The 26,749-nt window shown below is 31.6% G+C and overlaps 2 protein-coding genes across 2 annotated transcripts; one reads left to right on the plus strand and one right to left on the minus strand.

Moving 5' to 3' along the window:
- Positions 1-1,264: 1,264 nt before the first annotated feature.
- Positions 1,265-11,503, plus strand: LOC21409748 (integrin-linked protein kinase 1). Its single transcript, XM_010110624.1, has 11 exons — positions 1,265-1,525; positions 2,498-2,593; positions 3,242-3,322; positions 3,570-3,664; positions 3,790-3,910; positions 5,043-5,122; positions 6,958-7,020; positions 7,487-7,578; positions 7,684-7,772; positions 9,171-9,286; positions 11,380-11,503. Exons 1-11 carry the CDS (start codon positions 1,265-1,267, stop codon positions 11,501-11,503), a joined length of 1,218 nt encoding a protein of 405 aa, XP_010108926.1.
- Positions 11,504-21,315: 9,812 nt separating this feature from the next.
- Positions 21,316-25,835, minus strand: LOC21409750 (EEF1A lysine methyltransferase 2). Its single transcript, XM_024173829.1, has 7 exons — positions 25,431-25,835; positions 24,802-24,927; positions 23,847-24,047; positions 23,378-23,474; positions 22,314-22,417; positions 21,942-21,993; positions 21,316-21,677 (listed from the first exon to the last, which is right to left on the minus strand). The coding sequence occupies exons 1-7, from the start codon at positions 25,649-25,651 to the stop codon at positions 21,441-21,443; spliced, it is 1,038 nt and encodes a 345-aa protein (XP_024029597.1). The 5' UTR covers positions 25,652-25,835; the 3' UTR covers positions 21,316-21,440.
- Between the last annotated feature and the right edge of the window lie 914 nt (positions 25,836-26,749).

Here is a 26,749-nt window from a genome sequence, read left to right on the forward strand (position 1 = left end):
AAAATCCATCAAAATCCATTGCGAACCAAACTAAGTTTTTAAATCTGAAAAACTTGAGATTCAAGAGAGTTTTTTCAGAAATCTTACCTCAAATCCTTCCCTTGACGTTAAAAACTTCTTGAAATTCCTCTTTGGTTCGAGATTCGGTTGGTTTGAGACAAAAACGGGAGAGAGAGAAAGAGACAGTGAAGAGAGAGAGAGAGAGGGTGCTCAGGAAGGAAAGAAAAGGAAGGAAAAAGAAAGAAAAAGAAAAAGAAAAGAAAAATAGACAGGTGTCAAACAATTAAAATAACAGTCTAAAAATGTGCCCATACCACTTTTGGGTAAAAATATAATTACTGAAAAATTTTAAATACTTTAGAATTATTTAAAGTTATACGTCAGAAACATTTATTAATCAATAGTTAATTATTTAAACCAGATTAGGCACACTAACAAATCTCAATTACCTTAATTAATCTTATTTAATTCTTCAGGGTGTTACATTAATATGTTTTATTTACCGTACAAAAACATGATTTTTTTACTATTTATTTTGTCTTTTATTCACTTAAAATTGTAATTTATCTTATTTTATTTTATAAATAACCAATAATTTATCTTTTGAAAATTAATAAATAATAATTCACAAAATAAAAGACAATTATTTATCAATTTAATTCTTTTTATTTCGTAAATCAATTATCTGCACATTATTTTGCAATTTTGTGAGAGAAAATTAATAAATTTACAAAATGAAGCCCCTAATTCTTAAACTATCTAATTCTATAAAAATATTAGATGAATATTTAATTCAATGGAACATAACATCCAAAGCAAACTGCTTTAAAAAAATAAAAATAAAAATATTAATAATAATGGAAAAAAACAAGAAGCGGCGTTTTTCCCGAACACTGTCATAGACACATCCGCCCTTTGTCCCACCAAAAAAAAAAAAAATCTGCCGGCAGCAATACATCCTCCTTTATGCTCTAAACCAACTCTCCCTCCTTTCATTCTCTCTTGTATCATGCATGAATCTCACCAGCCAAGGACCATTTTACAAGTACTTTAAGGTATTCATCCTCGCCCACATGAAGTTTTCTTCTTAATTCTTTTTCAGTACTCTTCGTTTTTCCCAAGCAAAACCCAACAATTGTTTCAGAAAGAACTACACACACACACACACACATACAAACATATATATATATATATATATATATATATCTAAAGGCATGAGTGTGGATGTACATGTGCAGGGTTTGATCGAGCTAGGATAAAAGTGATGGATGAAATAAAAGTGGGGAAAGTTTGGGATGGTCATCATTATGACATGCAAGTGATAGGGAAGTTCTTGAGTTATGCTTCGAGGGGTGATAGAGTTGGACTTAACATGATGTTGATAAAAGGCATATCTCCCGATGTGCAGGATTATGATAATAGGACTGCGTTGCACTTAGCAGCAAGTGAGGGCCACGCTCCTATTGTTGAGCTTCTTCTTCACCACAATGCCAATTGTAATCCCATTGATCGATGGCAACGGACAGTAAGTACCTTTCTGCTATTCTTTTTTTTTTAAATACAACACGAGATTAAACCATTAACCTCTATTTTCTTTTCTTTTCTTTTTTTTTTTAATACTGATGCACCCTGAATTTTATTGGTATTTGACAATTTAGATTTTAAACTTTTAATTTTGGCAAACGGAATCCTAAACTTCAAAATCCGCTATAATTGTGAAATAATAGCTAATAGACGTGAATTAATGGATCAAAATGTCCATTAATTTTTACATTATGCTAGAAAAATTTTGTTGGTTTATAAGTTAGACGCTGAACCATTTTGTTTTAACGTTTGGGATTTTAATTGCCGTTCCTTAATTGACATCAATTAGCAATTGGACTGTATTGCAAAAGATTGTTACATTTAGGAGCCATTACTGCAGAAATTAAGGGTCCGTTTGGTTCATGAGTTTAAATCAATAGTTTTGATTCTGACTTTTAAAATTTAAATTTTTTATGAGAAAAATATTGTAACAGAACTAAAAATCATAGTTTGAATCATGAAGAATTTTAAAACAAACGCACCTTAAAAGTTTCAGGGCTCTACTTACAAATGAGAGCGTAGAACCATGACTATGAATATTGGTTCTTCTTTGGACTAAAATGTGAATCGTTTCTTTATTGAGAACCAATATGATGCAAGAGATGATGAATTTTCTGAGCTTTGAGCTTTCCCATGTTCCTTTTATTCACAATACTTGTGATGGAAACAATGTAATGTTAGATCGTCTATAAAATGAACAACCAACGTAGCAATGCCAAATTTTTATTTCCCCAAATCGTTTCACTAACTATGAGCATTGAGGATGTCATTTTAATCATTTAAATAACAGCTTTTTACTAAGTTTGAAGAGTGTCTTAATTTGTTCATATCATTTTAATGTCCTAAAAAATTATGAGTTTGACGTCTATTAGACCTTTTTTTTTTTTTTTTTTTCTTTTTTGGAATTCTAAAGCCTCTGTCAGATGCAAGATTCTATGGACACCGAGACATATGCCGGATCCTGGAAGTAAATGGTGGCGGAAAGGATTTTTGTGATGACCAACAAATGGTAATTGAACTATAGGTTACACTTCTTGTCATATATATATATATATATATGTATATATGTACATATGACATGATGATCTAAACTTTGTACAGTGATCACAAAATTATATTTTGTTCTTGCATATGGGTTCTATATATAGAATTGAAACATGGATTTTCACATATCCAATCTTTCACTTTTTGAAAGTTCATGAACATCAGTTAGAGCACAAGCGACGTTAAATCGTTTCTACGTCGGTTATTAATTCCATTACCGATAGGGTTTGACCAAATGTTTATTGTCTTTCTCGTAGTATGATCATAACCCTTTTTCTCTTTTTCCTTTGATCTCCCGCTTTCCCTAATGACAGAATAAATCCGACGGTCTTATGAAAAGATCCCTTTAGCAAGCATACGCATATTACATATATGCATATTCAAACTATTTGATTAATATAACTTGCTAGCTCAATTCGTTTATGAAAAAGACTAAAGGTGTGTTACTTTTCGAGTCTAACCTTCAGATTTTCACGTGTATATTACGAAGATATCTTGATCACTGTTTATGGTTGAAGTACTTGGCTCAAAATGGCATTTCTCGCCAAATTAAAGTGCAATGGAGACATATGACTTGTGTTGTTGACGCCCTTGATTTCTGTTTCTTTCGCAGACTGTACGACAAGAAGATTTGAACGAAGTAAACTTTGATATATCAGAGTTAGATTCTGAGGATCCATCAGTAAATGTCCAGGTATCATGTATGCAAATATATAATAAAGAAGATGATCATATCAGTTTCTATACTTTGAATTTCATCAATTATGTTGGTCAAACATTCTTATCAAATACTAAATTTTCTCTCTTTGTTGAAACACTTTACATAAATTATTTTCCTTTTTTTTTATGCCAGAGAAGTTTTTCTTTTTCCAAGGAATTAATTTATATATCCATAAAAAGTAGCTAATTGATTCAGCTACTTCTGTATGATTAATTTTCAGGGCATATTTGGTGAATCTGTGAAGGTCAAATGGCGTGGAACTTGGGTTGTTAAAACGGTTATAGGAAAACAAATATATTGTCACGGTTTGAAGATGTATGCTTGATACAAATAAATTTTTTTCATGGTTAAAATCTTGGGTTGGGGTTGGGATATTTTCCTTAAAAAAGGGAATATATATTTACTAATTACATTTTTCGATGTTTCAATCTTGACTGCAGGATACCATCTGCTAAGGTTAATACCCTTCTAAGAGAACTGAGACATCCCAATATTTTGCAGTTTCTTGGTTTGATTGAGAAAGAAGAGGAGATGGTTTTGATTGCTGAGTATCTATCAAAAGTATGTACTGTTATAACTGCACTTTTGGTTTATATATATATGTGTGTGTGGGTTTTTCTATAGTCCTTATGAGGGATCGTCCCTTCAAGATAACGTATAAAAGTATAAAACGTAACATGGTATTTATTTAATGTAACACCGACATTAAAAATGTGAAATATTAAGATATGTAATTATCTCCAAATATTATTACATCTTTCTAACATCCTTGTTATAGTAAATAACCAAATTAAAATATAACAATGTATTAGCTGGTCAAAGTTTCTAATGTTACGTTTTTCCTCGTTATAGTAAATAGTCAAATTAAAGTACTAGTCAAAGTTCTTGATGTTACATTTTCTCTCATCATCATGTTACATTAAATAACGATAATGTTACGTTTGCGACAGTTATCACATTTTACCTAATCCAGTCCCTATGCGACATGTATGCACCAGTGCCACAATAACTGTGATTCTGGCTACAAACCCACCCACATCGTTTGCTGATTAGATTTGATAAAGATTTTTTTAAATATATAGAAGAAAAGAATGCGAAAAGAAAAAGAAGTATCAAATTTTTCTTGCTATGTTTCTCGTTAAATCTTTTATAATAACAGGTAAGGCCATATATATTGCCGAATCCATTCCTCATAATTACTTTATTTCATGTAATCTTTTTTTGATCTGATGTTTTCATGTAATCTTTGATAGATGATGTATCATCTAATCAATGCGACGCGTTATAAGCTGCTCAAAAAGACATTAGACGCTGACTCAGAAAAATACTCTAAAGAAGTCATTTTTCAAAAACTATTTTTATGTGCATTTTGACCTCCAAACTTAGAAAAGCATAAATCACAAACTAAGATTCATTTTTAAACATTTTAAGAGACTATAATATACTCTAGACCTCTAAAATCATACTACAGTAAAAAATTTTCATGCCAAAATTTAGATATCAGGTCATAGGTCTATGAAGTTTGCATTAACTTTTAAGCAAAACCTAAAACTTTGATGTACCAAGTTGCTATTTTTTCTTTTTGATAACTTTTACCAAGTTACAAATTTATCTTCTCTAGTGTTCTCCTTCCTTTTTTTGGCACCATTTTCTAGTATTTCTCTAGCAGTAACTAGTTGCTTGTTCTATTTAGGGTAATTTAGAAGACATATTGAAGCAAAGAGTTCGACTTGACCAACCAACTGCTCTGCGCTATGCACTTGATATTGCTAGGTAACGTGTTTCTCTATATTACTCTACAACTGCTTGGATTTGGAATTTTGGCATCGTTCACTTCGTCAATTCAAATTTTTAATTTGAGTTAATATGTAACTTTATGTGAGAGTTTTTAATTTTAGTAAAAAAGTTAAATGTAACTTTTTGTGATAGTTTTTAACTGTAGCAAAATTAGAATTGAAAACTCTAATTGATAAAATGAACAAGATCTTTATATATATTAGTTTCTTATTAGGGTTTTTATCATGTCCCTATTTCCTTCCTAGACGTACGGGACTTTATACAGACAAGGTAAAACTTGTTACTTGGGTAAAATGTTTAAGCCTTACGGACTGTCCTTCTATGAGTAAAATATTAATTGAGAAAGAGAGCGGTGATAAATAAGATTTAAAAAAAAAAAACTTATTTTCAAACATTTCAATGTTATAGGGCGTGAAAAATGTAATCAGTAAAATGCGGTTTAATAAAGGTTAATTTTATAATTTTAAATATTGTTACGGCCGGCATGATTTTTAAAAAGAAAATTGTGTATTTTCTATGGAGATTTGAGATTTTAACGGCTGATGAGGGAATGGGATATTCATTATTCTCTTGTATTCCATTTATGCCATAAGTTTCAACGTTCCATTCTCTATTTGCTCGAAAATATAATTTGTTCATCATCAGATGATTATTTCTTCCTTAAATATCTTGATTCATGTGAATGTTGTTCTTTTCTTTTTGAATTAATTTCATAAATATCTCCTGAACTACGTATTCTAATTCAACATGACTTTCAAATTTCAAAAAAGGTTCATTTATCATTGATCAAGGATATAAAATCATTAAAAACCCCCGTAAATAACATAATGTCATAAATACCTCCTAAATTATTAATTTAAAAAAATTAAGAAGCAAGTTGACACAAAATTAATATTTTGAGAGAAAGTTTACTCAAAATCAATGGTTTAGAGAGTATTTATGCAATTATAAATAATGTCATACTATCATTTTATTAGTATTATAGACAATGAGTTTTTTGAACTATTTTATATAGTTTAGAAGTGAAGCGAATTCTTTCCAAGTTCGGGACACGTTGAAGTAGGGTACATATGTAATTTAGGAATATTTATGAAATTAATCTTTTATGTTTTTTATATCTCTTAACTGGTTGTCTGATAGCTTGTTCGTCTTGATTATCTTTTTATTGAGTAATAATGTTAAGGACACAAACACCAATCTCAACTCTGATTATCAACTGATGTTGCATGTAAGTTGTCATATTTTCATTAGTAGATGCAATCTCTTATCATCAATTGACGTGACAATTAAAGACCCACTAATATAAAAATGACAACTCGCATGTACACAAGTGTTGAAAATGGAGTTGATATCCCTATCATTATTCTATATATGTGTGTGTATATATATATAGACATATATATATATATATATATATATTTATATGTCTGTAACTGTTGGAATTGTATCCGTTGAGAACGAGTTTAAGCATAGTTTAGTACCTTTCGTTATGAACATGCTTTTGGTACTCCATTAATGGAAAATAAAAAATAAAAAAATGTACGAAAAGCTTAAGCAGAAAATCGATTGGTTTAATCCAATCTAAACTGATCAATCAGATCGGATAGAAGTGAATGATATACTAATAATTGGAATTGATTAAATGCAATTTTTTTAAAACCGATTTTTAATTGAATTGATTGCTATATGATCAAAATAGGTTGGATTGGATTGGATGAATGCCCTAGTTTAATATAAACAGATTAAATTTATTAGGATTTATTTTTTTTTAACATTAACTAAGATTTGTTAATGATTTATATATTTGGTAGGGGAATGAACTACCTCCACGCGCATAAACCTCTTCCCATAGTTCACAATCACTTGAATATCAGGTAGGCCTTATTTGCCAATTTTGCACTCTTAGTTAATCTACTACTCACAACGCGTGTGGTTAAACAAAATGTTTGAAAATAAATGAAAATAAAAAAAAAACTAAAAAAAAAAAAACTAAAAACTAAAAAGAAAAAAAAAATGTGTGAAACGTTGGCTCATGTGCGGAACATTTCGCACATAACTAAAGCCGAAACTCATTCGACTTTAGTTACATGGTATAGATGTACAAAAAAAAAAAAATATTATTTTTCATATATATATATATATATATAGAGCATCTGGGTAACTAATGAAATAACCATGTTAACTATATTCTTATAATGTTGAGGCCCACAATAATGAGATATCAGAATTCAAATCTGAATGTTTTCGTTTTGGATGTAGAAGCTTTTTTATTATTATTATTTTATTATTATTATTATTATTATTATTTTTTTTTTTTTTTTTTTTGCTGGGTGGATGTAGAAACTTGTTGCTCGATGAAGGCGGTCACTTAAAGATTGGCGAGTATTGGATGCAAATGTTGTATGAACAAATAAACTCCAATGACGACAATTGTATGTGTTTGTAGTGATCGTTTCGATTTTCTCCTCTTTTATTTATTTATTTTTAAATATAGATACTTGAAATTATTATTGTCTCTTTGTCAAATTTGCTCACAGGCCAAAGAAGGGATATTCCAAACATGGGTTCTACTGAATTTAGTGATACCGAGAAAGACATATTTTCTTTTGGTTACATATATTATCAGGTAAATTTAATATTACTCGATAAGGCACGCATATCAGGTAAATTTAGATGTATATTACTTGATAAGACATGCATATGGTCTTTTTAAAGCATTTTTGTGCTATAGAATTATTTAGATTAGAGTAGTGTTAGGAACACCAACTTAAATTTTAATTTTTGTGTATCAATTAATGTGGTATATATGTGAGTTGTCATTTATAGATGCAATCTCTTAGATCATTAATTAACGTGATAATATTTTAAACACCCACACAACAATAAGTGACAACATATATCACATCAATTGATACACAAATGTTGAAATATGAGTTGGTGTCTTAACGTTATTCATTTGGATTATAGAAGAAAGCATTATATCTTTATTTATGTCTGGCCAAAAAGGTAAATCGATATGTTTCAAAATATTCAACAATTTCAAGCCATCAACTTCCTGAGTTCTTAAGTGAAAGAATATTTCAAATATTATTTACTTCTGAAATCATTTTCAAAATACTAGTATTGTATTATTGCAAAAAAAAAAAAAAAAAAAAAAAAAACCTCGCACATATACTTGTACATATATCGTGATTCGAGATAAAATCTAAGTGTACAATACCTATGTTCTTGAAATGCAAACATACTTGCAACTTTAGATATGTAAACATGTACACTTTGTTGGGAAAATCGGGTATTTCTCACTCAAAAACAACTTCACCATGAACAGTACTTGTAAATAGTATAGTACACATGAATAGTATCGTATATGTGAATAGTATTGTATAGATGAACATTACTATACGCAGCAGACAAACCTTAATGAAAATTATTGAATACTAAAAACGAATAAAAGAACACTAGAATTAATAATGGAGTTCGGCCAAATAGTGCCTACGTCTTCGGGCATTGTGGACCACTTTATTTATTAAAGAGAAAAAAGATTACAAATTAGAATAAATTACAAAAACTCACAAATTGGAAACCTAAAGAATTTCCTACAAATTTTCAGATGGGAAGAAGCTCTCAATTTTTTGGGATGCAAAACAAATGAGGGGAGGCCTGTATTTATAGCCTCTGCCTCCCCTTCTTCTACGCAACTAGCTGTAAACATCTAAATTCGCATTCGAAATTTAACACCCTTTTCGGTGTTCTCTCTTCTTCTTCTCACTCTCTCACTTTCTGTTTCTAATTTTTTTTGACAAAATTGAGCCACACTTTTTAACTAACACACTTCAAGTCTATGAATATTAGAAGTATATTTTTGTAATGTTAAAACATGGTACTCATATAAATATCAATATTTTGTTGTCGTTTGAAACCCAAAGAAAAAAAAATAATTAGCAAATTTATAAAGTACGCACTTGCATTTGTATCGTTTATTTCTTTGAAATTATATCATGTTTTACATAATCATGTATTGCAGATGCTAGAAGGCAAGGATTTTCAAGACAACTATAGTTTTGAACATAGTAAGGATCTTGAGTCCATTGATTTCAAACCAAGGTTTCTCATAAGTCGGTCTTCAAAAAGAATTAAAGAGTAAGTATAACGCTAATGTTTAATTTCTTTCTTTGTCACATTTTTTATATTCAAATCATGACATCATCAATAAATGCAAATATATATATACATATATTTCTTCATATTATTCATGTGTAGTTATGACTAATTATTGTTATATGAACGTTTAGATAATGTTTGCAACTTTAATGCTCAAGTGATTAATATTTGACAAAAATCAGATGATTATCACATTGAATTACTTTTATTATATAACTATTGCTAAAATATTTGACTTTTATTTACTCTACAAATACTCAACTTTTACTCCAAGTATACAGTTTAATATTTTAGTATTAAAGTTTATAAGCTATAGGTGTTGTGTCCTAGTATCTCAAGATTGCCGGGCAAATTAAGAGACTTTAGGGGCAGCATTATATAAACTCTAATTGTCTTACGTTCGACTTTTCATAAAATTGTTTCTTAAAATATTAGCAACGTCTTGAAAGAGTTTTAGTAACTAATTATTATTATAGGAACTTTTAGATAAATTTCATTTTGATCCGATTGTAATCTGATCCTTATCTAATTATCACCTAAAGATTATTGAAAATTAAATATTCATGTGATACAAATGCTTAACAAAGTTTACAAGCTTAAACCTATGTATTTCTAGGTTATACAAATGTATGTACATTATTGTTAATTTTATTGTCCTAATTATCAACTCGATTGTGCTATGAATAAATCAATTTAACTTGTCTATGCAAGTTATATCTCTATGTGTGTGTGTGATTAATTTATTATCACATTAAAGAGTTTAATTTTTTGAAGGAATAGGAGAGTGTAATTAGAACAAGGTATATATGAAATGACGGTTTTCATATATTCTTAACTTACTAAAGAAATATCAAGTTTAAATTATTCACACATTCAGAGTTCAAGTGGTAATTTATATAAACTTGGTATAAAAATGATTATTTAACTATTGTCCTTTCAGGATATGCATTTGTCTCATTATGACACCTGACATAATTAGTTTTAAACTCTAGTTAAGATAAAGCTTTGCAAATATACAGTTTTGACCCTCTATTAGTAAACTATATATTTTCGATCAAAATGTGGCTTGTAAGGGTCCTAGGGGGACCAAAATGGTATTAAAAAAAGGTAATTTGTAAATGGCTTGTTTTTTTTCCTTTTAAAATAAGTTTTTTAAAATTTGTTTATTTTTATAAACCATTTTATCTCTGTTAAAATCCGTACAAGACATGTTTTTGGTATATAGTTTTGTCTAAAAATATACAGTTTAGTAAAAGAGGGGTCAAAATTATATATTTTAGATATATAAGTGTAGCTAAACAGCTAAAACTAAATGTTAGGAAACAAAGTAAGACAAATGCATATCCTCAAGAGTATGTAGTGTAAATAATCCTAAAGAAGGATTACGGTAATTATAATAGTTAGAAATTAAGTTAGGATTAGTAAAAAGTGTGTTTTTTTTTTTTTTTTTTCTGCAAGTCTTCCTTTTATTGTTTAAAAATTATTGATATATCATTCATGATATTATTAAAAAAAAAACCAACGAAAATAGGATAATTTGAGAACATCCAAAATATATATAATTTTGAAAAGCTTAAAAAACAAGATATAAAATAGTAATTAGCCAGTTTAAGATATTACTATTAGAATCCCACATTAACTGGAGATATTGGTATGATCCACTTAATAAGGTGAGGGCAATCCTCCCCTAACAAGCCGGTTTTGTTAGGTTGAGTTAGGCCCAATATCTTTTGATTTCTGTAAAATTGTATCAGAGCAGGCTCAGTTTTACAATGTTGGGTCCCCCAATATTGACTTATTCGTAGCAGTTTGGCATGGTCCACGCTGTGCGTGAGGGGGCGTATTAGAATCCCACATTGACTGGAGATATTAGTATGATCCACTTAATAAGGTGAGGGCAATCCTCCCCTAACAAGCCGGTTTTGTTGGGTTGAGTTAGGCCCAATATCCTTTGATTTTTGTAAAAATACTTCTCTGATTCTAGTAGAAATTTTATTTTTTTTCTTTGATTAAATAAAAGGGTATTGTATGAGTAATAACTTTTCAGTACGTATGGATATTGAAATGTGCAGGTTGATAGAGAATTGTACGAGTAAATGCCCAACACAAATGCCTCCATTTGATGTTGTCATTAGACTTCTTGAAGAGGAATCTTTCTACCTAAAGAAACTTGGATGTACTCCTGTTTGTAATTGATTAGATGTATAATATAATTTCACTATAAAAAAAAAGAATTAAATGTATAATATAAACAAGCATAAAATCATATCAATCAAATTGAACAATCATCCCTTGAATAACAAATATCTATTTTAGACTTCTTAAGCTCATTTTTGTTTGTCTTGGAAAAGAATATGATAGTTTGTCCATTGTCTATGGATAATTTGTATCCTGCTAATCTTGACACTTAGTGGACGTTTGATTCATGAATTTAAAATTATAATTCAGAACAATTCTCGTTTTATGTGTATTTTTTCTGAGAGAAAAACACTGTAGAGAACCATGAATTATAATTCAGAATCATAGACGAATATAGGAAACAAACATTCTCCTTATACCTTGGTGTTGGGTGTGGTCCGGGATTCGAGCCAAAAATATAAGCCAAGGGGTTGGGTTATCAGATGCGATATATGGAATTTTGAAATTTCCTTCGGGGCAAAATACAAATTTCATCAGATTTAACATATAATAATAAGTAAATAAACAATTTAGCAAGTAAATGTAAGATTTTTTTAAATAATCAAATTCAAATTTACCAAATAAATAAACAATTTACCACATAAATAAAAGATTTATTGATAAAATTAATAAGTAAATACTTTGCCGAGTAAAATTTACTTGGTGGATATAATTGATAAAACTTTTATTCAGGAAGATTACAGATTATTTTTTGTTTTCTTCAAAGGGATAGATTATTTTTGAATTATTTGCAACTACGCTTCCGGATTGTCTCTATTTTAGTCCCTAAACTTTAAAAAGTTCTCTTTATATTATCTCAAATTTTGAATTTCTTTCACTTGACCTCTTTACTTTCATTTTTTGTTAAAACCAGACAGAAAAATAACACGTGCTCTCATGGAGGTTCTAGTACAAGGATAAAATCGTTACTGAATCATGGGTTATTTGCACTCATATCCCTTAAATTTTAGAGTTGCCTCCACTTTACCTTTTGATTTTAAGTTTTCCTCCACAATACCACCCAAACTTTTTCATACTTCCCACCAAAACTTTAAACACCTGTTTGGTACCTAGATTCGTTCCCTGATTCGAATCATGGTTTGTGGTTCGCTACAGTATTTTTTCTCACAAAAAAATACACGTAAATCGAAAATGGTTCTAATCACATAGTTTGAATCTATGAACCAAACGCCACATAAATTTCTCCCACTTTTAAAAATACAGTGTTAAATGACAAAATACTTTGTAGACACTTTTTGAAAATATTAACGAAATATTGACAGTGTTTTTAAGAATTTGTCTATTTAACGTCAACTTTCACTGGTACTGATGTTCCTATAAAACACAAATATATTGTTATTTTCCTGGATGTTTATGTTTTCGTCCTTAGTTGCAGCTTCCATTGCAACTAGAATTGCGATGGAATAAAATCAGCAAAATTAATTCAAATAAAAATTACCAAAATAATAAAAAAAAGAGACACCAAACTGTGCTTATATCAAAGAAAAGAAATTAGGAGACGTTTAGTATGCTCTAATTTTTGGAGTGAGAATAGGCATCTCCAAGATTATTATGTTTGTTACAAAAATGACATTTTTTAGATTTCAAATAAGTGAATTTGTCACGCCCCCACAGACAGGGTGGGTGACGTGGAGCTCGATTAGGGGTTAATAAAGCAGATTCCCAGACGAGCCCCATTCAACTGCATTAAAATATAGATAAATTACAGAATTCCGGAGCCTCTGACACACACAGGGCTCCACCCCACAGGACATACAGTATCGTACATACATGCTCATGTAAATAATAATTACAACAGACATCAACCACAGTCTAGTAAATCCAAATATTACATAAGTTTACAAAATTCTCAAATTCCTTACATTTATTCAAGAGGATGAACTCAATCCTCACTTGATCCAACAGTAGCAATCTTCCGCTACCCCGCACCGCTCCTAGAGTCTCCTGGGAGGGGTTTAATACATTTGAAATATAAAACGTGAGCGAAAGGCGCAATAGGATATAATTTCAAATGACTTAAAATAAATGAATAAATAAATGAGCGAGTAAATAAATGAATGAATAAGTAAATAAAATTAGACATTCAGTCCCGACAGAACAGCCGGAACCTCACATCTTTTTTCTCAAAGGAAATATAACTGAAAATAACCGTTTTACAGGCTTCAGCAAGTAATAAGTACAAATTACTTACCTAACCAAGTGCCTCGCCTACCCAGACCGAGTTTCGGGTTCTGCCCCCGAGGATGCTCTCTCTGCATCTTATCTAAGCTTACAGCAATAGACTCTATTACCAGTTCACAAGATCTCTTTATTAAGAAATCATTCATTAACATTTTGAAATCGTTAATACGACCCCACGAACTACTCAAGCCGCGGGCCCCATGACTGGACAAGCCATGAGGTTCCATGACTAAACAAGCCATGGTTTTCAAAACGTTTTCTTTCACAAACCAATCCCTTTCTTAAAAACATTTTCAAGGCCAAAATCCTTTTTGAAAACAGGCTCACAAGGAAAAGAGATAGAAATCATACCTCGCACTATCAAACCTGGGACTAGCGTTGCCTTTTCTGGCTTCCGCTTCCTCAAGCCCCTTCAGTCTGAGTCCTCAGCGATCACTAATGCAAAACAACACTTTAGGATTAATTCTCATTCCTAAAGCAGTCCAAATCTCAATTTCCAACCAAGATTTTCTATTAGTGTGCCCTAACATTATCATGTTTCAAATTATCATTTCAAGGGTTTTTCAATCTTAAACAAGGATTAGAGATGCTAATCCATTTATCTCAAGTCCCCAAATGAAGCTAATTTGGGTTCTCCCTGAAAACAGGGGTCAAAACAGCAATTTCAGGCCAAACAGGGTCAAACCCCGTGTCAACCGGTCGACCGGTGACAGAGCAGTGCAACACTACCGGTCGACCAGCAGTGTTCACACCGGTCGACCGGTCAGCCTGTAATCCGGTCGACCGCATAGGTCGACCGGGTTCCATGTGATCTGGTCGACCGCACAGGTCGACCGGTGGAATCAGCTGTGCGAGAGAAGCTCATGGAAATCAGTCCAAAAACCTGCAAATCCAGTCCTAAATCCAAATATTTCAAAGGAAAACCACTAGATCCGGGTTCTAGGTCCTAAAATAAGTCCAAAGAACCTAAGATCTCCAATTTCTACTCTAGTTTTACTCAAAACCCATCAAAATCCGGTTTGAACCAAAAATAAGTTTTGAAATTCAAAAACTTGAGATTCAAGAGAGGTTCTTTCAGTAATCTTACCTCGAATCCTTCTCTTGACGTTGAAAACTTCTTTAAATCTTTCCTTGGTTCAAGATCCGATTGATTTGGGACAAAATGAGAGAGTGAGAGAGAGCACGGGAAAGTGAGAGAGAGAGAGAGTGAGGGAGAGAGACGCACGGGAAAGGAAGGGAAAAAGAAAAGAAAAAAGAAAAGAAAAGGAAAAAGAAAAGAAAATGACATGTGTACAATATTTTAAAACAACAGTCCAGAAATGCGCCCATACACACTTCTGGGTTAAAATAAATTACTGAGAATAATTTAAATACCTTGGAACTATTTAAACTCACACGTGTCAAAAACATTTATTAATTAATACTCAATTAATAATCCAGATTAGGCACACTAATAATCTCAATTACCTTAATTAATCTCAATTAATTCTTCAGGGTGTTACAGAATTCCATAGAATTTACTTTCCCATATTTTAACATAATTTGAATACCACCCAACATAGTATTATTCAAATTTTGATGAATCTCAAAATCATAAGAATCTTACCCACACACCCAGTGCAGCCTACCACCGCTAAGCATCTCCTCCTCCCAGTCATAGCTGCCGAGCACCTCCATCATAGCCATTGTCCCAGCTCAGCGCCGGAGTTCCCCTATCACCGCCATAGCTGCCGAACAAGCCCCCATCAAACTCATCACTGGAGCTTTCCCAACCCTACCATGGCTGCCGAACCCCCCCTGCCCCCACCAAACTCATCGGCAGAGCTCACCCATCTCTGGTGACTACCTCTGCGAAGCTACCGCTCATCACAACTACTATTTTTCATCGCTCACCACCTCTGTCACACGCCCCTGTTCGTCGCCCACACGTCATTACTGCTCCTCTCACAACGTCGTTGCTGGCCCTCTTTGCCCCAGCCCCTCCCAAATCGGTGGACAACAACTCACTTCCCCTCCCTCTGCACACCCATCGCCGGCTTGCGCTCTACCTATTCCAATAACAAAAGCCGCCCAGGTCCAATTTGAGCGAGAAGAAAGACGTGAGAGAGAGAGAAAGGGGTTTTTTTTTTAGTTTGTTATATTGAAATATTTTATTTGTTGATTTTTGTTTATAAAACTTTATTGTTTATTTTTAATAATTTTTAAGAATAAAATTAGTTTCATACCCTATGTTATAACAAAATATGCTTTTATAGCATGTACTTTTAATAATATTAAATAGATACTTTCAAGTTTTAAAAAACTTCTTTTAGGTATCTTAAGATTATTTTTAAGATATAAAATGTCAAAACTACCATTCTATCAAATTAGCCAAAATCAGATTTTAAAAAATGTGTTAAGAAAAATAATTTTTTGAGGGATAAAAATATTTTTAAGATAAATATTTTTTAAACATTTAAATTAACCTCAAAAGATCAGATATGTTCTTCAAGCAAATAATCAAATTTGGTTTGCAAATTGAAATTTTCGGAAAACAAAATCAAAATCCCCCACCACACACCATGGCCGCTTCTCGGAGAATATCCGACCCGACACCTAATCGTATAGGATTATGATTAGTTGGAAATGATAACGAAAAGTTTAATAGTTAGTTTTATAATATAACTTACAAATTTGTACATATTGCAAAAGTTATATTGCTATATGTTCAAGTCGACCAAACCTAACCGGTCATATAATATGATTTGGTTTGAAACAGATCAATTCAATTGAAAATATATTACTATTTTTTTTAATTAGGTTGATAGTGTTTCTCTTCGAATCGACGATAAATAAGCCACTGATTATAATAAAAATTATCTACTCAGCGTATATAAACGTGTTCGTTATTCAAAATCCACTTGCCTGATATTTATACGAATAAATATCGTTATCAATATATATAGCAACCTTAGAATATCTAGAAGATAGTCAAAACCGCGAAAAGTACCCACGTGTGTAACTTGTATGAAAGAAAGGTAAGATCAATAACCTTGGCAAGTTCAATATTACATGGCATTTCTGTTGGCAATTAATTTCTACCGCAGGCATTTTCAAGAATATTATATCACCTTATATGTATTTGTAAATTGTCAAAACACATTGCATGTATGTGTGGCTTGCAAATGCTGTTGTCAGAACTTCCTTATTTAAGTAATCTGTAGGGTTCATGGGAGGGGGGTGAATCGTTCTGAACTGGTAATATGGGTCGGGGTACGACAAACGATTTGAAAATGACACAAATTCTACGAGTTAAGATTAAGAAAAAAGAGGTCTAAATCAGAATTAATTTTGAGTTGGACCCGCCTAACCTGAACACGACACGAAACTCGTAAAAAAACTAAATATATATATATATATATTTTTCATTACATATTTTAGATTTTATTACGAACTTGTGTATTATGATAGTTATACTCAAAATCTTATACTATCATTTGCTTAATTTTGATGGCTGTTATTGTATTTTAGCGTGTTATAGATTTTAAGTTATTTCTAATATTTAAAAAAATAAAGAAAAATATATAATTTCATGTCAATTTCGAGTTCACGGTCAATTTCGTGTTACGGGTAATTTTCGTGTCGTGTCGTGCCAACCTGTAAAGTGGTTGTGCCGTGTTCGTGTTGCGGTTTTTTAAAAAAATCGTGTCACGGATCATGTTCGGGTTGATTGTAAATTTAAAAAGAAACGATCATAACACGACACATGACACAAATTACTACCCTTAGTTTCGTTGCCCTTCAAGCATTTTGTTCTTTTTAGTTTTTTCTTCTTCTTTTTTTTTTCCTTCCTTATCTCTTTTTATTGCATCTTTAACCTTCAGTTTTTATATATTTTCAAATATATATTTCTTTTAAATATTTTTTTACAGTTATTTAAAATATTATTTTTTAATTACTCTGTTAAATTAATCTATTCTCAAATGTGTTCCTACATAAATATCTTTTGCCTGTGACTGTGATCCTCACAAACTATAGCTTCAGTTGCGAAACATTTCGCACAATTTTTTTCCTAATTTTTTTTTTATCTTTTTTTCTTGTCTTTTATTTAATATCTTTTTCCTATTTTTTTCTTTTATTCCCTATTTTTTTTTCTTTTTTTCCCTCATTATTTGTATAAATATTGTTTTAAATAAGTCACGTTCGCACGCATTTTTAACTAGTACTTTAAAAGAGAGAATGAATTGCAATATTTTTACTTTTTATTTATTTTTACATAAGTTAACACACATATAAAAATTGTGTGCGTATAAAGTGGATGATTCATGATTTCAAGTATTTAAAGAGAAAAAAAAAAACCCCCCCCACCTGTCCTATGCCCGGACTATTAACTTTATTAAAATAAAAAACCACGACCTTGATTATCTGATTATATGATTGAGGTAAAGTCAAAGGTGAACCTAAAATAATAATAATTAAAAAAAAAAGATCACGTCATTTGAAGTAAATCCAAATACGTATATCCAGAAATGTCTGAACTGTTAACGCGTAAATTTGATCCGAAGCAATCTAACTATAAAATAATTTAAGATTAGACCTCTTCATACGCTCCTCATTAGCTGGCCTGCTTTTAGTTAATTATTTAATTATCAATTTGTTTAGCTGATTCCTACAATTAAGATTGCTATCTTGTCCGTTGGTAGTTCATGAATCACGATGACCCTTTCAATCATGTAAAGAGTTCATACCAAACTTCTATATGTATATATATGTACATACATACATACATATATATATATATAGAAACATTCATGAACCCAAGAAATACTCATTTTTAGACCAGAAGAGAAAACCAGATAAACTGTGAAAATAATCTTCCAAATCTTTTGGGTAGACACTAAAAATAGTAAATTTGCCAATATCGATCAATCATGATATATTCATATTCGGTTGCTTCTCCATCTTCTTTCTTTGCTCCATCTCTCAAGCGCAACATTCATCAATCGATCCAACCAATCAGAGGTCAGAGCTATAGAGATCGTGATCAAGGTACGTAACCGGGTTTCCTATGTGATTTCTATATGTATATATATGTGTGTGTGTTTGAGTTTATATGATATATATATATATATATATATATGTGTGTGTATTTATTACTTGGTTGGTGAATAAAACAAGGAAAAAAATCAATAGTAATATGCAAATCTGATAATTGGTTATTGATCTTAAGAGAAATATTTAATCTACATATTCATTCTTTTGTTCATCAGTTTGCAATTTTTGTTGGTCATGACAGGATCAAGATCAAGTAACAACATTGTAGATGCGAATTTGAGCGTTCTAAGTGAGAGAATGGAGAAAATCAAAGTCAAGGAAAGGCTTGAAAGATGTTGTAGAAGTGACATTTATGGATGGAATTATTTAGCTGTAACCAGTACTGAGAACAAAAATTACAGACTGGTCAAAAGGAAAAGATCAGATCATCAGTCATTGTTAACGGAGTTGCTTGAATTTGCGGCGATCGCCGGTGGAGCTCTCGGATTCACCTTCTTTACCGGCACTTTCTTCCTATGCCTCGTTTCTCTTTTCGTGCATCTGAATCAAATTATGTGAAGTACTTCATGAATTCTCGTTGAAGAGGACAGGGAATAATCACCATGGATATATTTTTTAGAACAAACCTTATTTAATTGATTTATTATGTACAATTACAGTTGTTAATTAATTTGATTAAGATAAGGTAACAACTGACACAAAAAAGTTTATCGCTTGATTCTTTCAAAATGCAAAAGAAAAAAAAAATTCAAGAGGTTACGATTACTGTTAATACCTTTTTGATTTGTAGACAAGACCAAAGAAATGTCATGAGTCGTGACTATTATTAATACATACTTTCTTTTCCATGCAAATACAATTTATGTTGTGTTATTAAAGTTGTTTGTTGCATAATTTGCATTGTGCGAATCAACGTTGCCGGCGTGGAAGCTGATCTTTACTAATGATAACATCAATAACAATAACTTAAAAGGAAATCATATAACCCAACGCTGGCCGATAATTATGTAAAGAAATAGCCAAAGCTGGAATTATTAGCCGGATACTCATCTGTCTATATGCTCGTCACATCAAACATAAGTAAGTCATGGACGTAAAAGAAAAAAAGAGAGAGTACGTCATTTATTTATTGGATAGATAGAGAGAGGTGGAAAGAGAAAGAGTTAAGGGGTATTTATTCAAAAAAAAAAAGAAAAAAAAGAAAAGGGAATTAAGGCCTATTTTGTCTCTTTTAATAATGTTAGAAATCTAACATATTAAATTATGTTACTTATTTCTTATTCTAAGAAATTATGTTATAATTTACTAACCACCATCTTAAATATGTCATTTCACTCATTCTATAAAAAAAATACCAATATTTGACCCAAAAACCTTGCCACCAAACCCTTCATCTCCTCCTCTGCTATTTCATGGGATCCCTAGTCCCGTCTCCTCACTAAGTACGACTGAAGTGCAAGCATTGTCGGTAACCGACCGAAATAGAACTATTGAAGATTAGTTACCGATCCTTCAATTTTTTCAATCAGTTAGTCATCGGTTTTCAATTACCGATGAAAATCGTCAATTACTGACCGACGTACAGCCTTAGTTGGTGTTGGTAAGCCCACTTGTCCCTACATAAGTAGACAATTCACTTAAAAGGGATTTATAAATATAGCGATACTTTTATCTCCTTTAAAATTATCTAAGTATGTCACTCTTATAATCTTATTAAAATGCGAATACGAATACAATACGAATACGAATAAATTGATTTGTGATACAAGTTATGTCATTTTGCTCCTTTGCTCAGTGGTGGAGATTTCTTTAGGAGCTCAATACCATCTAACGTAAGAATTTTCCCCTAGAGATCGGGTTTCAATGATTGTCCACCGAGAAATCTCTTGAAACGTGACATTGGAATGATAGTGATCTGCTGACGTTGCAAACAACCAAAGTTAATCCAACATGTTAACAGGCAGTGAGTTATTTATCTTTTTATACCTTGCCTCTTAAGTTTATTAAAAAAGAATATTTTTTATTTTATCAAAAGTATACTTTTAAATTTCATTTAATATAAAAATTCATATCTTATATTAACATTGATTTTGACCTAAAAATGACAAAAATACCCTTAAAATAACAAATAAAATTCTTAAAAGTTCTTAAAAACTTTCTAAAAGAATGAAAAGGAAAAAAAAACACATTTTTTTGAAGATTTTTCTATTTTTATATATTTTTAAGATTTTTTTAATTTTTCTTTCTTATATATAAGGGTACATTTGTAGGTTAAAATTAAGTGTTGATCGGTAAAAAGTATAAATTTATATATCAAATAAAATCCGTAAAAGGATACTTTTTGATGAGATCAAAAATCAAAAATATACTTTTTAAATAATCCTAAAATGCAAGGTACGAAAAAGCAAATAACCCTTTTAAGATCTTTGAAGTGATAGCTTTGGATGATCTGGGGTAAAATCCGAATAATTCTTTTGTCCATGCTGGACAGGTTAAATCATGCTATTCAGCTGCCTCGAGAATTTTCCAAAAAGAAATGAAGAAGAAAACTTGAACTTGGCTTTTTAAAATTAATCAACAAATTACATGGCTGATTAGCAATAAACCTCAGAATTCAGCAAAGTCCAATATTCTCACAAGCATACAAAATGTTTTTGAACTGTATCAAAACCATTCGATCATATCCCAAAATGTAAAAATAGATTGCTTTTTGTTCAGATTAGTTACGGAGAAAAGCAACTGTGGCAACCCGAGATCCTACAGAACCACCAAACTCAAAAGTTGGATAAGAGCGAACATGACCAAGATATTGAAATGCAGGGGCGTCCCTATTTGCTTCTTGGTCCTTGAGGGGTTCTTCAGCTTCCTGCGAGTGGGACCCTCCAATGCTTCTTTTGTTGAAACCTTCCACTTCTCCGACCAATTCATCTTTTGTATTATTGCAGGAAGTTAAAACCTACCAAAAAAAAAAAAAACAATTACATATTTGACAAGGATCATTTTTTGAAGAATATAATAGAAATACCTTTGTAGTAAAAGAATTCGGAGTCTAAAAATTGGAATGAAAATAACAGATTTTTTCCACCCCTTTTAAAGAAAAAAGCAACACTCGTGAAGACTAGGTCCGTCTACGTTTCTACGTCTCATCGTATACCAGTTAGGACAACAACGAGGGACTAATTCCGGAAACAATTAGTTAGAAAAATCAAATACAACATACCAGTATTCCACCACGCGCCACTAATCTTGAAACAGCGTCCCAATACATTATCCTGCAGATGAGAAAATACAAAATCCAATCATCATTATGGCTTCTACCTTTTAATTTATGTGATTGAAATGCAACATAACCATTATTCATTTTTTGATAACCCTAGGATTTCTCAAGAGAACATAATCTCTGTTCAACATTAAGAAATGCCAAAAAGTTCATAAAAAAAGGTTGGGTTCCTCTGGCTGGTGAATTAATTGTATAAAACGTAAGGCTTATTTTCTCTTTGGGCTAGGATTCTCTCAGTTCTGAATATGCTGCATGACTCAGTAAGCTTCTTTCTAATTTTCATACTTGCAGAAAGATAATAAATTTTGCTACCTTTTAATGGGGCCATCTGGGTGCAATCCAATGGCATCTAAAGTTCCTTTATCTGTGACGAGTTGAAATTGTCGTTCCAGCTTTGTCTCAAGAACATCATCAACCTTTGTGGAAAACAAAAACACAAACAAAAAATAAAATAAAAAAATCCATTGAGACATGCAAAAAACAATGTATTAATTATTAAACAAGTTAAAATCTAGAAGATACACTTGCATAAAGCCTAACTAAACAAATTAAATAATTCAACTTCCTACACATAGTTCATTTGCAATGTCTATGTTGAGACAACTTCAATCAGTAGAAGAAACTTAATTTATATATATATGTATATATATATAAAAAATAAAAAATAAAAAAAAAGAAGAAGAAGTTACGTTATTAAACTATGTTGATTTTAAATAACCACGTCAAGAACCTAAGAATTGTTGATTTAATATAAGTTGAACCAAAAAGGATATAGCTATTTACTTTAAACAATAATAACAATGAAAAAAAGAGGATATTGCTCCTCGAAAATCAGGAATCAAGGAAAAAAAAAAAGTTTCTGTGCAAAAACAGAGGCCGATAAAATCTTTTGGCATTCTTATCACCGCATTAAAGACTATACAACTTTTGCAATAAAGTAACAATGGTCTTTGAACAAATCCAACCAGGTCCAAGTGATACCAATTCTCGCTTTGGAGTGCCAGGTATATAAACCAAACGCAAATGAATATCCAGGACCTCAGTTCTGGAATCTACTTCAGTTTCTACCCGAAAACAAAGTGCCAACAAATAGAAGAGAAAAATAGGAGGAGAACAAGTAATTTGAGAGGTTAAAACCTTGGCATGAACAAGTCATGATATTCCCACTTCCACCACATGGAATGCATGAAATATCAAACTAAATAAGGGATAGGTCAAGATCACCAGATATTAATTATTAGACTAATGAAAATGAATTCCATTTTATGGGGTGCGGAGCACTTCCTGGCAAAAATGAGTACCATCAAATGGGAGATGGAAAAAATCTAAATGCAAAACGGAAAGTGCTTATAATTTCATTATGTCTGAGTTTGTACCAAGAAGTTAATATTAACAAATCCATTACGCTGCGCAAGTTTTCGAGCAAGGTCAATCGCTCCTTCACTGTAATCGATTCCTGTTAAATCAGAAAACCTGAACCAAAATAAAAACAAGTTTTATCATCATTTGGTGCTATGGCTTGAAAACATCAGAACCAATAAAACTTAGACCTCAAGAGATATCTTTGAGAAAACTGAAGCTAGTAATTCAAGAAAACCCACCAAAAAGTGGGAAAGGAAAAGCATTTTCCTAGTCATAGTTAATTCACTACTTTCTACTGCTGACATGACTGCGGCATCAAGGAAAACCAGCGCTCTTAACTTATTACCACTAAAACAGAACCAAGCAGTTCCTAGCAAAGTATCATATGTATTGTGTTTACAGAGTAATAGCAAACATAATTACACCAAAAATAGTAGAAAAAAAATCAGATATTCTAGGCTTTTAGCATAGAGTAAAGCGTACCCCTGCTTGGCTAGTTCTTGGAGTAGCAAACCATTGCCAGTCCCAATATCAAGGACACTCCAAGTAGAAAGATATTTATCACCACCTTCAACAGGCTCGGATTTGACATTGTCAACATGATTTGGTAGGTGGCCTAGAGAAATATCGATGCACAAGCTTTTGGTCCAAGAAGCAACAACTTCCATTACATCAGTACCAAACCTATCGAAACAGAGGGAAGAAAAGTTGAAGAATCCTAACATAAGGTAATAAAGACACATAATAATCAATAACTAAATCTATAATAAAGGAGAGACCATAAGATTCCCAAGGGCCTCTCTTACATATTTTTCTTGACGGGAGGGATCAGGGATTTAAAATATATATATATATATATATTGTTGAAAACAAAAGGGAATTTCTCTGATGAAGCATCTTGACAGCAGCAGCACCACTTACAACTGTCGAATCCAACAGTTTTAGGACCTTCTGAACTTGTTGTTTAGTACCGCAGAATTTGGCCCAGGAAGAATATAAAGGAGCACAAACTTGGTAGAAGGTTGAATCAAAGCTATGGGAAATGGTCAAAGTTACAAACTTTAATAAAATGTAAGAAAAGTTTTTTTTTTTTAATATCCCGATATCCCCTGAACCCACTTGTGAGCCTGAGTTTGAAACTGGAGCCTTCCGCAAAACCCTATAATCTTGGAAGGCAGGAAACTTTGACTTTTGTCATAGGTGCCTTTGAGGTGGTTCGTACCCCAGACCTTTTTGGGAGCAATCAAAGGCTAAAAAAGCATAATGCTACACAATAACCAAGATAAAAACTTATATGAAACATGTTTTCTATGGTTCGAATCTTAGTGAGAAATGTTTCCATGCCTGAAGTTTGCCTTTGATTCAAAAACAACAAAAACAAAAACAAAAACAAAAAGAAAAAAGAAAGGTGAAATTGCCTTCCAAAATTAGACCGTACCAAACTTCACCAGAATGGCCATGTTCATGAAAATTTGCCAACTCATCCGCATACGCAGAATCCCAGTAACTCTGAAGACCTAACATTGATGTAACTGCTTCAGCATCTGGTTCATCCTTGTCAGAACTGCACACATAAAAAAACAATGCCTTAAAACAGGATGTCCGTTCCAACCATCTACTATTAGCAATTATAAACAGCTAAAGAAAATGATGATTTCTGTTTCGCCAATCTTTATCCACTACATATGCTACAATTTCCGATACAATCTAATTTATAACCTGAACTACACGTTGCATACAACCAGCTTGACAGGGTAATGGAATCATTCAAATACTAAACCAATATCAACTTGGAATCACGAAATCCAGAACAAAAATGAAACAATTCTTTGTATCTAGAAATCCTCAACAATTTGAATCAGGAACTCCAAAGCACAAGTTTACGCCAAATTCCAACTTTTGTACTGCTAAACGTTTTAGGTCAACACATCCACTCCACTGTTGTTCCCCGTTTTCTGATTGAAAACCTAAAACGAACTTCTTGTGTTCATACAAAAATTCCACTCCTTTTCCCTAACCTTTTCACCCAAACCAAACAGCAAAGAGCAATAGGTAAGCCAAGCTGACCTGTAATCAGAGGCGGCTCTGAAATTGCCGGCAGAGAGGGCCTCGGCGGCGTCGGCGTGGCGTTGCTCGTCGTCGAGCGTGCTCCCGTACTCGCTCTTGATGGACCAGGAGTCGGCGGCGATCGAGCGGTCGTCGTCGGAGACCAGATCGGCGGCGGCCGGAGTTGACCGAGCCGGCTGCCCGAGGTCTGTATCCTCCGGTGGCGATCGGATTCCAGTCATTGTTTCCTGACCAAAAGAAAAAAAATAAAAAAAAAATAAAAGAAACTCCGAACAAGAGAGTCTATGCTCAGAAGACAGAATCACAGAAAGTGACGAACTTCTGTCCAAGAGGGAAAGAAAGGACAGTAAACGTGGTTTTCTACATTCGTACACTACACCTTGACCATCTTTTTTTCGCTTTAGTAATGTTTTACATAGTTGAATGTGTAAACTTGTGTGCATGCTATAAGTCAATTATAAATTTAATATTTAAGTGTAAATAAATATTTTATAATATAATATAATTTATTTTGATAAATTTATTATATGTGTTATTTTGTGATAAATTTTTTACTAAATATAACATATAATAAATTTGATACTTAATTTTTATTGATTAATATATTTAATTTTTCATTTAATCATTATAGTTTTTGTTTTTTAAATTATTTTAAAATTGAAAAATGACTTACAACTTTCAAAGCTTAAGACTTGTTTAGTTCATGAGTTTATATCAGTGATTTTTATTCTGAATTTAAATTTTGTGAGAGAACCCATTGGTATGAACTTTTTTTTATTCAATTTTTTTATGGGAGAGCATAATCAGAATCATGGGTTCAAATTAATGAACTAAACAGGTAACTGGTAAGATTGTCTCTAATGCAAATGCTAATGTCAATTTAATTTGTACTTCAATACATAATGTTATTTGAAATGTTAAAATTTATTTTTTCTACAATCATTAGTATGTTTCTTACAAGGATTTCAGCATAAATAATCCTTTTTAAAGGGTTTTTTTTTAAGAAAATGACCAATGTTTTGTAAAATTATAAAAATGGTTGTTTTTATTAACTTAAAAGGGTCAAATCACTAATTGACTTAGTGGTTTATAACTGATTAACTTAACAGTCAATTATTGATGGACTTAACGGTCTATCAATGATAGATTTTAATTTATCACGAATTAACTTAATTATTTTTCATTATTAATTAATATTAGTTAATAATTAACTAAAATCAATTAGTAATTTTTTTATATAAAAGGAGAGGAGAATGCCACCACATTCAAGTGAGACTTAAAGTGACTCAAAACCTCAACCTATGGTTGAGGTGGAGGGG

The sequence above is a fragment of the Morus notabilis genome, unplaced genomic scaffold, assembly GCF_000414095.1.
Source record: "Morus notabilis unplaced genomic scaffold, ASM41409v2 Scaffold518, whole genome shotgun sequence".
Taxonomy (NCBI): Eukaryota; Viridiplantae; Streptophyta; class Magnoliopsida; order Rosales; family Moraceae; genus Morus; species Morus notabilis.